The 13,236-nt window shown below is 47.6% G+C and overlaps 1 protein-coding gene across 1 annotated transcript in view; it reads left to right on the top strand.

The window, feature by feature from the left end:
• Positions 1-13,236, top strand: part of DNAI7 (dynein axonemal intermediate chain 7) — a 44,401-nt gene that overhangs the window by 9,968 nt on the left and 21,197 nt on the right. The window contains exons 4-8 of the mRNA XM_060245939.1: positions 2,182-2,283; positions 4,804-4,941; positions 7,213-7,359; positions 10,197-10,300; positions 12,222-12,507. Of these exons, the coding sequence (XP_060101922.1) occupies positions 2,182-2,283; positions 4,804-4,941; positions 7,213-7,359; positions 10,197-10,300; positions 12,222-12,507 (777 nt within the window). The remainder of the gene's footprint in view (positions 1-2,181; positions 2,284-4,803; positions 4,942-7,212; positions 7,360-10,196; positions 10,301-12,221; positions 12,508-13,236) is intronic.

The raw sequence follows: 13,236 nt of genomic DNA, 5'->3' as shown, positions 1-13,236 counted from the left end.
GCAGGTGCAAGTGGAGGAGTGGGGAATCAAACCCGGTTCTCCCAGATAGGAGTCCTCCCACTTAACCACTACACCGAACTGGCTCTCAAATGGGGAAGTTTTCTTGCGCTGGATAGTTAGTTGATAGGGTCAGTACGATCCAGCCTCAAGAACAGGAAATCAGTAGGTGAGCACAAAAGATTGGCTGCATCAGGGGTATGTGGCCTAATATGCAAAGGAGCTCCTGCTAGAATTCCACCTCTGGTTAGATGCTTGCAAAATGGAGGCCAGTGTTGCCAGATAAAAGGGTTCCTTAGCTAGCTCAATATGCATACTTTCTTCGGGTGCGGCACAACAAGGTATTTTCAAACAACAGGTTCCATTGAAAAGGCATTCTGTTAAACAGACCTTCTACCTGAAACGTTGAAGAAGATGATATTGGATTTATATCCTGGCCTCCACCCTGAATCTCAGAGTCTCAGAGCGGCTCACAATCTCCTTTACCTTCCTCCCCCACAACAGACACCCTGTGAGGTGGGTGGGGCTGGAGAGGGCTCTCACAGCAGCTGCCCTTTCAAGGACAACCTCTGCCAGAGCTATGGCTGACCCAAGGCCATGCTAGCAGGTGCAAGTGGAGGAGTGGGGAATCAAACCCGGTTCTCCCAGATAAGAGTCCGTGCACTTAACCGCTACACCAAACTGGCTCTTTGAGATTTATGCACTATTTAAAGATTTACGCAAGGCCTCACTTTGGTGAGAGGCAGCATGATAAAGTGGTTAAGAGTGGCGGACTCTAATCTGGAGAACCAGGACTGATTCCCCACTTCTCAACCTGCAGCCAGCTGGGTGACCATGGGCCAGTCGCGGTTCTCTTAGAGCTCTCTCAGCCCCGCTTACCTCACAGGGTGTCTGTTGTGGGGAGAGGAAGGGGAGGAGAGTCCGAGACTCCTGACTGAAGGGGTTGGGTGCCTGTCCTTCCCAGGCCCCATCCCAAATCTCCAGGAGTTTCCCAACCTGGAGCTGGCACCCCTACTCCCCCCCTCCCCACAATCATCCACTGGTGACCAGGGGGGACCTGGCAACGCTGCCTCTTATACACAAAGAAATGCATAAATCTGGGAATGTGCACACAGCCACTGACTGAAGGCAATCCTGAAATGCTGAGTATTCCAAACAAAGAAAACTGGATCTTCCCAGTGTAACCAAATAGGCAGAAGAATTTAGGGGGAGGCATTTGTGAGTTTCCTGCATTGTGCAGGGGGTTGGACTAGATGACCCTGGAGGTCCCTTCCAACTCTATGATTCTATAAGACTGGCACACCAATGGCATTTTAACCTTTCGAGATTTGCTGTTAAGTGTTCAGAACAATATTTCTTTTCAAATGTAATGTGAACTTTGTACAGTAAATATATCTAAATATATTTTCTATCAACGGAGTTTGTCTTTCTGGAACAGCTATTAATTTAATTTAACATTGTTAGCATTAATTGAGAGTTCTATGTTAGTTCGTGCACAATTTTAAAAAGACATGCTGATGAAATTCTGAATACTTTGGGATCCTTTTAAGAGCCAGTTTGAGAGCCAGTTGAGAGCCAGTTTGGTGTAGTGGTTAAGTGTGCAGACTCTTATCAGGGAGAACCAGGTTTGATTCCACACTCCTTCACTTGCACCTGCTGGAATGGCCTTGGGTTAGCCATAGCTATCACAGAAGTTGTCCTTGAAAGGGCAGCTGCTGTGAGAGCCCTCCCAGTCCCACCCACCTCACAGGGTGTCTGTTGTGGGGGGGAGAAGATATAGGAGATTGTGAGCTGCTCTGAGTCTCTGATTTAGGGAGAAGGGCAGGTTATAAATCTTAAGACCCAGTTATAAACTGGGTCTTAAGAGACCCAGTTTGGCATAGTAGTTAAGTGCGCGGGCTCTTTTCTGGGAGAACCGGGTTGGATTCCCCACTCCTCCACATGCAGCTGCTGGTGTGACCTTGGGTCAGTCATAAGTTCTCTCAGGGCTGTTCTCTCAATAGCAGTTCTCTCAGAGCTCTCTCAGCCCCACCTACCTCACAGGGCGTCTGTTGTGGGGAGGGGAAGGGAAAGGAGATGGTAAGCTACTCTAAGACTCCTTCGGGTGGCGCAGGGTGAGGTATAAATCCAATCTCTTCTTCTTCTTAAGTAACCTCCTCCCTCCTTGGTTGTGGTTCTGTCCAGGATCTCGAGCGCCGAGGACTTGAGGTGGCAGAACTTAGCATATTGGAAGAAAACTTCCTGGTCGCATCCCAGTGGAAAGCTGATTGTCGAGCCTCTGCTAAGGTATACTCGGTTTACAAAGCGCCCTGTACGAAGAGCCATTGTTATCACTCAAGTCTGGTTGCACCTTACAGGAATGGGAACCTTTTCTCATTTGGAATATGAGTTCTTCAGCCCACTTCTATTCTATGCCTACTGCAGTTTGGTGTAGTGGCTAAGTGTGTGGACTCTTACCTGGGAGAACCGGGTTTGATTCCCCTCTCCTCCATTTGCACCTGCTGGAATGACCTTGGGTCTGCCATAGCTCTTGCAGGAGTTGTCCTTGAAAGGGCAGCTGCAGTGAGAGTCCTCTCAGCCCCCCCCCCCACCTCACAGGGTGTCTGTTGTGGGGGGAGAAGATATAGGAGATTGTGAGCTGCTCTGAGACTCTGAGATTCGGAGTGGAGGGTGGGATATAAATCCAATATCTCCTCCCTCCCTCCCTCCCTTCCTTCCTTCCTTCCTTCCTTCCTTCCTTCCTTCCTTCCTTCCTGTAATACCCGGCCCCAGAGACGTCCATCTGGCCTCAACGAGGGCCAGGGCCTGCCTGGTGGAACGAGCTCCCCCTGGAGATCCGCGCCCTGCAGGATCTGCTTCAGTTCCTCAAGGCCTGCAAGACAGAGCTCTTTCACCAGGCTTTCAGCTGAGGCAGTGGACGTCACTTGTTACCAGCCTCCCCCCCCCACTCATTCCACCCCAGCGCTACAAGATCTGCTGGACCTGAATAATAGGTCACGTCTGTGAGGCGGAATCTGCCATCCTTGTCTTTGTAATTTTCGATTTTATATATTTTAAATTGGCCTTTCGCTGTTTTTACTGTGGACTGTTTTTATGATGTAACCCGCCCTGAGCCTGTTCTACGGGAAGGGCGGGCCAAAAATCGAATAAAACAAAATAATAAAATAAATTTTGAATAACTGGGGTGCTGCCGTTCAGAACACGTGCGAAGCTGCGTTATACATAATCAGACCCCCTTGGTTCATCGAGGTCAATGTTGTCCACTCAGACTGGCAATAGCTCTCCATGATCTCAGACAGAGAGGTCTTTCACACCACCTGATACCTGGTTCTTTTAGCTGGAGTTCCCAGGGATTGAACCTGAGACCTTCTGCGTGTCGAGCAGATGCTCTGCCACTGAGCCATTGCTACTTTCCAGTGCTCCTTCTGTCTCGGAAGGAAGTCCTGCTGGTCAGTTCTAAGAGTGCCGCAGGTCCTCAGCAGTGAAGGGAAGGCTCCAAGCTGTGATCACCCTGTTCAGTTTCCCCACCTCATCTCATCAGCTTCAAAGGGCTGGGAAACAGGACAGGACTGGGTGGCCAAACCTGCTTAACGTAAGAGCCACAGAGAATAAAAGTCAGATGTTTGAGAGCCACAAGACGTGAACGTCAGATGTTTGAGAGAGAAAGAAGGAAGGGAGGGAGGGAGGATGGATGGGAGGAAAGAAGGATAGGTGGAAGAAAGGGAAGAAGGGAGGATGGACATGGGGAAGGAAGGGAGGGAGAGAGGATGGGAAGAAGGGAGGGGGGGAGAAAGGGAGGGAGGAAGAAATACAGAAGAAAGGAAGGAAAATAGATGGAGGAGGGGGGAGGGGGAGGTGGAAAGAAAGCAACTCTAACTTTGCATACATTCTCTAAGCCACCAGCAGGCTTGACTTGGAGAAATGATTTAAAGAGACAAATGCCTTCTCCAAGCCGGTCAACGGGGCGGTGGGGGCTTCGAGAGCCTTGCAATATATTTATTTATTTTATTTATTTATCTGGGATTTATATCCCGCCCTTCCCACCGAGTGGCTCAGGGCGGCTTACAACATATATAAAACTAACATAAAAATATAAAATTACACTTTAAAATTAACATTTCATAATATATAATTAAAATCAACATCTGTTATAACTATATGTGTGAAAGAGCCACATGCAGTTCCCGAGCCACAGTTCGGCCAGCTCTGTGACACGATGACATCACGTCACGTTTTTCAGGAACAAAATGTTCCCGAAAGAAGAGCGGGAAGTGGAGACGGGATGGTCCCTTTGGTGATCGTCCAGTTCTGCCTTAAGGGTTTGAAGCTCTGCAACGGTCAGGGAACTGTTTTGCTTGGGGGTGGAAAGTGCCATCTAGTCGCAGCCAATTTATGGCAACCACTTGGGGTTTTCAAGGCAAGAGATGTTCAGCGGTGATTCGCCGTTACCTGCCTTTGTGTAGCAACCCTGGACTTCTTTGGTAGTCTCCCATCCAGGGATGGAATTCTAGCAGAAGCTCCTTTGCATATTAAGCCACACACTCCAATGTAGCTCTTTTTTGTAAGCTCTTGGAGGATTGGCTACATCAGGAGGGTGTGGCCTAATATGCAAAGGAGCTCCTGCTAGAATTCCACCCCTGCTCCCATCTAAGTACTAACTCGGGCTGACCCTGCTCAGCTTCCGTGTTCTGACAACCTTGGGCTAGCTTAGGCCGATGCTTTGTGTAGAAGACCTCATGCCACGTTTGGCGGCGCCTTCGGTTCTTCATTCCTGCAGTGAGTATTTTCTATCCTATTTCTTACCAGTGGAGTCATTATATGGCCTGCGACGGGAGCCCAGACGCAACTGATCCCCGTGAAATTAACACATACATGAGCCTGTGGCGAGAAGATAAAAACAACGATATCCAAATCGTGATGGAGAAGGGAAAGAGAGTGCTGGAGGCGAGTCTTTGCAACAATCTCCTACAGCAGGGGTGGCCAACAGTAGCTCTCAGATTTTTTTGCCTACAACTCCCATCAGCCCCAGCCAGCATGGCCAATGGCTGGGGCTGATGGGAGTTGTAGGCAAAAATAACATCTGGAGAGCTACCGTTGGCCACCCCTGTCCTACAGCCTTTGTTCTGTACTGCTCATTTGCCAAATGACCACTTAGTTTTTTGAGAGGATTTGACCTAAAACGGCTTGGGAATGTCTCTGTTTGTCCTATGAGGGTTCCACACACGGCTTTTGTTGTAGCAGGAATTTCTTTGCATATTAGGCCACACACCCCAATGTAGCCAATCCTCCAAGAGCTTACAGGGCTCTTCGTACAGGGCCTACTGTAAGCTCCAGGAGGATTGGCTACATCAGGGAGGCGTGGCCTAATATGCAAAGGAGTTCTCGCTACAATAAAAGCCCTGGTTCCGCATATTCTGATGGGGCTCGCCTGGATTTCACCAGTGGGACAAATTGCGGCCTCTTTGGTCTGTTTTTGGTTAGCAAAAGGCACAGGGTGGAGTTCTGAGGAAGATTCGGGACTCTCAGAAACCAGTGGCAGAACATTTCCACCTCCCATAATATTCAGTGATAGATTTAAACAAGTCAGGGACCCTCAAGGGCCAGATTCTGGCTGGGCTGGAGCGTGGTAACACCGTGCAATCTCGTTTCACCCCCTTGTGCTTTTTCAAATGCCTAAAGAGCCCCCTACGACTGTTTTGGCACTTAGAAAGGCACACCTGGGCAGGTACCCAGGGCTTTTTTGTAGCAGGACCTCCTTTGCCTATTAGGCCACACACCCCTGATGTAGCCAATCCTCCTGGAGCTTACAGCAGGCCCTGTACTAAGAGCCCTGTAAGGAATTCTAGCAGGACCTCCTTTGCATATTAGGCCACACCCTCCTGATGTAGTAGGCTTCCCAACCCTCCCGCCCTGGCGGGGGACCCCAGGATTTCCAGCCTCTTCCCCCGCTCCCCAAAAAAATGGAAGCGGGGGGAGGGGGGAAACGGCGCCAAGGAGCGTGGCGAGCCGCCCTATCTTGGAGCTTGCGACCCCGCTGCGCGGCTGCTGCCTCTTCTCCGCTTCACCATAGCTGCTCCTCTGAGATGGGCTCAGGCTGAGCCCATCTCGGAGGAGCAGCTAAGATCAGAGAAGGGGAGGGTGGAGGCAGGCCAGGAGCGTGGCGAGCCGCGAATCTGGGTCCTTCTAGGACCCAGACTCGCGGCTCGCCATGCTCCTGGCCTGCCTCCACCCTCCCCTTTTCTGCTTTCACCTCAGAGGCGGAGCGGAGCGGGCGACGCCGCTGCGCTGCTGCTTTTTCTCCGCTTCACCATAGCTGCTCCTCCGAGATGCGCTCAGGCTGAGCCCATCTCGGAGGAGCAGCTACGGTGAAGCAGAGAAGAGGCGGCAGCCACACAGCGGCGTCACCCGCTCCGCCTCTGAGGTGAAATCAGAGAAGGGGAGGGTGGAGGGAAGCAAGGCATTTAAAAAGTTGTGAGCTCCCTTTAATTGTGATGGACAGAACTCCCTTTGGAGTTCAATTGTGCTTGTCACACCCTTGCTCCTGGCTCCACCCCAGTGTCTCCTGGCTCCACCCCCAAAGTCTCCTGGCTCCACCCCCAAAGTCCCCAGATATTTCTGGAATTGGACTTGGCAACCCTATGATGTAGCCAATCCTCTTGGAGCTTACAGTAGGCGCTGTACGAAGAGCCCTGTAAGCCCGTGGAGGATTCGCTACATCAGGGTGTGTGTGGCCTAATATGCAAAGGAACTCCTGCTACGAAAAAAGTCCTGCCTGAGGTACCAATTTTTAAATGGCAAGAAGGCTCCTCAAAAATGGCATCGGCAGCCACACTTGGCACCATGTTCACCATAATGTATAGCAGGGGTGGCCAAACTTGTTTAACATAAGAGCCACAAAGAATAAATGCCAGGTGTTTGAGAGTTGCAAGACACAAATGTGAGATGTTTGAGAGAAGGGAGGGAGGAAAAGAGGAAGGAAGGAAGGAGGGAAGGAAGGAAGGAAGAAAGGACTTTAAATGCATTCTCCAAGCCGCTGGCTGACTTGGCTTGGTGAAGTGTTTTAAAAGAGCCAAATGCCTTCTCCAAGTCAGTGCGGGCTTCAAGAGCCACACAACATGTGTGAAAGAGCCACATGTGGCTCCTGAGCCTCATTTTGCCCACCCCTGATGTATAGTTTGCCTCTCAAGTTAACCTAGAAAGTGTGTTACCTTGTAGTTAATTCGGAAGTTACAATTTTCCATACTGGATGCTCCTTACGAAGAGCTTACTCCAGAAGACGTGGCCCAATACCAAGACACCATTCAAAAACTGCAGGCTCTTCTTCACTGGAAATATGACCAAGCAACTGAACAACTGCTGAAGGTAAATGGATGCTCAGTTTTATTTCACAGTCTCAGTGTACAGTTCACATTTAGGACTCATTAATGCATGGGGTGACTGTAGCCTTGAAATTAAAAGATGTTTTCTCCTTGGGAGGACAGCTATGACGAACCTGGCAGTATAATTAAAAGTAGAGACATCACCCTGCCAACAAAAGTCCGTATAGTCAAAGCGATGGTATTCCCAGTAGTAATGTATGGCTGTGAGAGCTGGACCATAAGGAAGGCTGAGCACAGAAGAATAGATGCTTTTGAGCTGTGGTGCTGGAGAAGAATCTTGAGAGTCCCTTGGACTGCAAGAAGATCCAGTCAGTCAGTCCTAAGGGAAATCAACCCAGACTGTTCCCTGGAAGGTCAGATGATGAAGCTGAAATACTTTGGCCACCAAATGAGAAGGGAGCACTCCCTGGAGAAGACTCTTGAGAGTCCCTTGGACTGCAAGAAGATCAAACCAGTCAGTCCTAAGGGAAATCAACCCAGACTGTTCCCTGGAAAGTCAGATGATGAAGCTGAAGCTCCAATACTTTGGCCACCAAATGAGAAGGGAACACTCCCTGGAGAAGATCCTGATGCTGGGAAAGACAGAAGACAAAAGAAGAAGGGGACGGCAAAAGATGCGATGGCTGGACGGGGTTAATGATGTAACAAACACGAATTTGAGCAGACTTCGGAGGAGGGCCTGGCATGACTTGGTCCATGGGGTCTCAAAGAGTCGGACTCCACTGTGCAACTGAACAACAACAATGCATGGGAAGGGGGAAGGGATTTAGACATGCAGGGCTTGCTCAAGGTACTGTTGTCCCAAACAAAAATGCAGTCTGCTGAGATTCAGAGATTAAAAGATGCTTTGAAATGCATCGGGGAGTTCCCGGAATCCTTACAGCCATTTGTTTTTTCAACGAGGAGAGCCATAAAATGCACAAAGAGGTCCGAGTGCAGGAGATGAATTTTCAGGGGAAATAACCACTTGCCTAACTGCCAGGGAGGCAGGATGGGTAGTTGTCGTAAAATGTTATCTGGATATAAAAAACTGTTTCTGCCTCGTTTTGGGCAGAAACTCACTGGAGCAGAGCTCCGGAACCTCTCAATTTTATTGTGCTCTTTCTTGCTTGCTCCCCCCCCAACAAACCCCCCCCCCCCACAACCTTGCTTCTGGGCTCCATTGTTCAAACCCCTTGTGAGAATTTTGCTGAACTCTTAAGATTTACAACATAAACCCAAGGGGTTCCTATATGGCCCAAATAACTATAATAATAAACATACATTTATTGCAAGAAAGACAGGCAAATACTACAATCCTCAATATGTAGCCATTGAAACTCAGTCCAATAATAAAATATTCAGTTCATATTAATCATGTCAATTAGTCAGTTTATTAATAAAGTCATTGGCCAGAACATGTAAGTCATTTAGAACAACCTTAAAAGTACCTTATAAAAAGTCCCACAAAGAATCTACATATTAAGATTTGATGACTTGATGGGTATAACAGTAAAAAAGAATATAACAGATTATTATTTAACCCTTTAAACCTTTTTAAAAAGTCACTTTAAAATTTGTTTAAAAATTTACAGTTTGGCCTATTTGTCTCGCTCTTTGCGTTCTTTATGAACCTGGGAACAGAACCTAGCCAACTGTCTTGTTGTCCGGTGGTTCCTGTCTGACAGAAGATAATCTAATTTGAGTTGATTTGATCTGCTAGATTCCAGTAGATTCATTGTACACAATCATGTTCCAATGTCCTCAGATCCCATGAAAAAAAAAATGTGTGTGCAACAGGACAACCGGTATTCCACTTCCTGTTTCATGAATTTCCTCAGGCACAGGATTATAATTTTATTTTATAACATCAATGAAGACATAATTTCAATACATAATCTTACGAAGGACAAATTGTCTCCTGTCTTCCTTTCTTACAGGCAAATGCTCAGATGGCTCAAAAGCCTAGGAATTCACATGATTAACATGAACTGAGTATTTTATTATTGGACTGAGTTTCAGCGGCTATATATTGATTGTAGTATTTGCCTGTCTTTCTTGTAACAAATGTTAAGTATATTGTTATAGTAATTTGGGTCACTGGAACCCTTTGGGTTTATGTTGTTAGTCTTACAGAGCAACCTCTCTCATTGTACTTCGAACTCTTAAGATTTGACAAACTTGCTAATATTTCCCCCCACAAAAAATGGGGAAATAACCAAAAACATACAAAGCAGACAGATGGAAACCACTGTGGCCACCTAGGAGAAAATAATTTTAGAAGTGTGATGGGAGCAAAGTTTTATCATGGCAATTCTAATTGAAAAAGCATTTGAAGGTAGATGCTGAGCTGATATAATTTAGTCCACTTTCCGGTGATGTCAGGGGTGCGTGGTGTAGGCAAATGAGTTGTGCTAATGCAGGGGTGGAATTCTAGCAGGACCTCCTTTGCATATTAGGCCACACCCCCCCTGATGTAGCCAATCCTCCAAGAGCTTACAAGGCTCTTTTTTGTAAGCTCTTGGAGGATTGGCTACATCAGGGGTGTGTGGCCTAATATGCAAGGGAGCTCCTGCTACAAAAAAAAAGCCCTGCGCAAAGGACGGGTTGAAGTAATTGGAAAACTCTGTGCTTTGTGCTTGTTCAGAGGCAGCCTTTACTAGGATTCCTCAAGGCATTGTATTATAGGAGGATAGATATTAACTAGGGGTGGGGGTACAATGAACCTCTTTTTCTACGAAATGATCCCCGGTCGAGAGGCACGCGTACTTCTATCCGAATCAAATGCGTTCTGCTTTTACTTAGCTTCACACTTCTGTTTGTTTTCGACGGCCTTTGTAGCAAGCCAGCAGTTACGCCGAATCGGAGAGCGGGAACATGGAGGCGGTCATTAAAGACGCTAACGTCACCTTGTGCGTTTGGGCGAATCTCAAGAAGAACCCGAGGTACATTGTTCGACCATGTCGCTGGCAATGCCGTTTCGGCTGCCGTATCTCAAAAAAGGATGCTGCTGCAGAGCTGGAAAACATACAGAAGAGGGCAAGGATAAAGGGGCTGTGGAGCACCTTTCCTTTGAGGAGAGCCTGGAATTTTTTAGAAAAGAGATGACATAAAATCTTACAGCAGGGATGGCCAAACTTGCTTAACATAAGAGCCAAATAGAATTAACGTCAGATGTTTGAGAGCTGCAAGACATGAACATCAGATGTTGGAAGGAAGGAAGGAAGGAAGGGGGGAGGGGAGGAGAGGAAAGGAAAGGAAAGGAAAGGAAAGGAAAGGAAAGGAAAATAAATGGGGGTAGGAGGAGGAGAGAGGTGGAAAGAAATCAACTTTAAATGCATTCTCCAAGCTACTGGCTGGCTTGGCAAAGTGATTTAAGGTGAGAAATGCCTTCTCCAAGCTGGTAAATGATTTAGCGGGGGCTTCAAGAGCCACACAATATGTGTGAAAGAGCCACAGTTTGGCCACCCCTGTCTTATAGGCTCTAATTGTGACTATTTAAAAAAAATAACAAAAGTTAGCCTGAAAACTTTATAATGGCCCTAACGAGGTTACTTATATCAAATTCCGTTTACGTCTCGTATATTCAAACGTTTTAAGTAAGTTAAGTGATCTGGTCGTTGACTGCAACGATAAATTTGAACTTTGAAATTAGTGAAGGAAATATCAAATTCCATAGATCGAATTGATAGGATAACAATATTAAGAAAGCAAGAGAATATTATAGAACAGGGGTGGTCAAACTGTGGTTCAGGGGCCACATGTGGCTCTTTCATACATATTGCGTGGCTCTTGAAGCCCCCCCTGCCCGGCTTGAAGAAGGCATCTGTCTCTTTAAATTACTTCTCCAAGCCAAGCCAGCTGGCAGCATTTAAAGAGGAATGCATTGAAAGTTGCTTCCTTCCTTCCTCCCTTCCTTCCATCAGTCTGTCCGTCAGTCTTGCGGCTCTCAAACATCTGATGTTTATTCTATGTGGCTCTTACGTTAAGCAAGTTTGACCACCCGTGTTACAGACTATATAGGAAAGGCAAGGTCCCCTGTGCAAGCACCAGTCGTTTCTGACTCTGGGGTGACGTTGCTTTCACGTTTCCATGGCAGACTTTTTACGGGGTGGTTTGCCATTGCCTTCCACAGTCATTTAAGCTTTCGCCCCAGCAAGCTGGGTACTCATTTTACCGACCTCGGATGGATGGAAGGCTGAGTCAACCTCGAGCCGGCTACCTGAAAACCCAGCTTCCACCTGGGATTAAACTCAGATCGTGAGCAGAGTTTAGGACTGCAGTACTGCAGCTTTAACACGCTGCACCACGGGGCTCTTTACAAACTATATATAAAGACATTAATAGGAGGCTGTATTAGACCTTTAAACAGTCACAATATATTACTATACATACATATATATATAGAGGAAATGATTGGCTGCTGCATGAAACATGATGCTGCACTAGATAGACCACTGGTCTGATCCAGCAGAGCTCTTCTTATGTTCTTGGGATGCTGGACTAGATGGACCACTGGTCTGATCCAGCAGGGCTCTTCTTATGTTCTTGGGATGCTGGACTAGATGGACCACTGGTCTGATCCAGCAAGGCTCTTCTTGTGTTCTTCGGATGCTGGACTAGATGGACCACTGTTCTGATCCAGCAGGGCTCTTCTTATGTTCTTGGGATGCTGGACTAGATGGACCACTGGTCTGATCCAATAGGGCTCTTCTGATCTTAGGAAGCTGGACTAGATGGACCACTGGTTTGATCCAGCACGGCTCTTCTGATGTTCTCAGGATGCTGGGCTAGATGGACCGCTGGTCTGATCCTGCAGGGCTCTTCTTGTGCTCTTATAGTCTTGTTTCAAATCCTCCCCACCAGGATCAGAGCCCAAACATTTCGTGATGAAGACCGGAATCCGACAAACGGCTTTGAGCTCCCCAAACCGCTGACCATCTGCGATATTGCGGTTCGCATCTTCCACACCCATTACGACCACTTATCCCCCTTAGAGTCTTTTCCAAGGGAGCCCCCCAAACTGGACTTCCTGACGAGATTTCCTCCCCTCGCTGGGCCCTCTGTTGTGAAGGAAGAGGCTGATGATTCCAAGATGGCCGAAGATATGGTCACGGAAGTCAAATACGGGCCGTCTACTCTCTCAGTAAAGGTAAGTCGGGGTAGAGAGAAAGGACAACATGTAGTATTGCCTAAGTGGCCACATTAGTAATATACAAACCTAACTGATTAATCCAATAGAATCCTTGACGTGGCCAAAGAGTAGGGTTGCCAACCTTCAGATGATGAGGAAACAAAAGAAGATGATGATATTGGATTTATATCCCGCCCTCCACTCCGAAGAGTCTCAGAGTGGCTCACAATCTCCTTTACCTTCCTCCCCCACAACAGACACCCTGTGAGGTAGATGAAGATATTGGATTTATATCCCGCCCTCCACTCCGAAGAGTCTCAGAGCAGCTCACAATCTCCTTTACCTTCCCCCCCCCACACAACAGACACCCTGTGAGGTAGATGAAGATATTGGATTTATATTCCGCCCTCCACTCCAAAGAGTCTCAGAGCGGCTCACAATCTCCTTTACCTTCCTCCCCCACAACAGACACCCTGTGATGTAGATGAAGATATTGGATTTATATCCCGCCCTCCACTCCGAAGAGTCTCAGAGCGGCTCACAATCTCCTTTACCTTCCCCACCCCCCCACAACAGACACCCTGTGAGGTAGATGAAGATATTGGATTTATATCCCGCCCTCCACTCCAAAGAGTCTCAGAGCGGCTCACAATCTCCTTTACCTTCCCCACCCCCCACAACAAACCCTGTGAGGTAGATGAAGATATTGGATTTATATCCCGCCCTCCACTCCGAAGAGTCTCAGAG

The sequence above is a fragment of the Heteronotia binoei genome, chromosome 8 (genome assembly GCF_032191835.1).
Source record: "Heteronotia binoei isolate CCM8104 ecotype False Entrance Well chromosome 8, APGP_CSIRO_Hbin_v1, whole genome shotgun sequence".
NCBI classification, from domain to species: Eukaryota; Metazoa; Chordata; class Lepidosauria; order Squamata; family Gekkonidae; genus Heteronotia; species Heteronotia binoei.
Note: the sequence above shows the minus strand (reverse complement) of the source record. Positions and strands in the feature narration are given on the sequence as shown.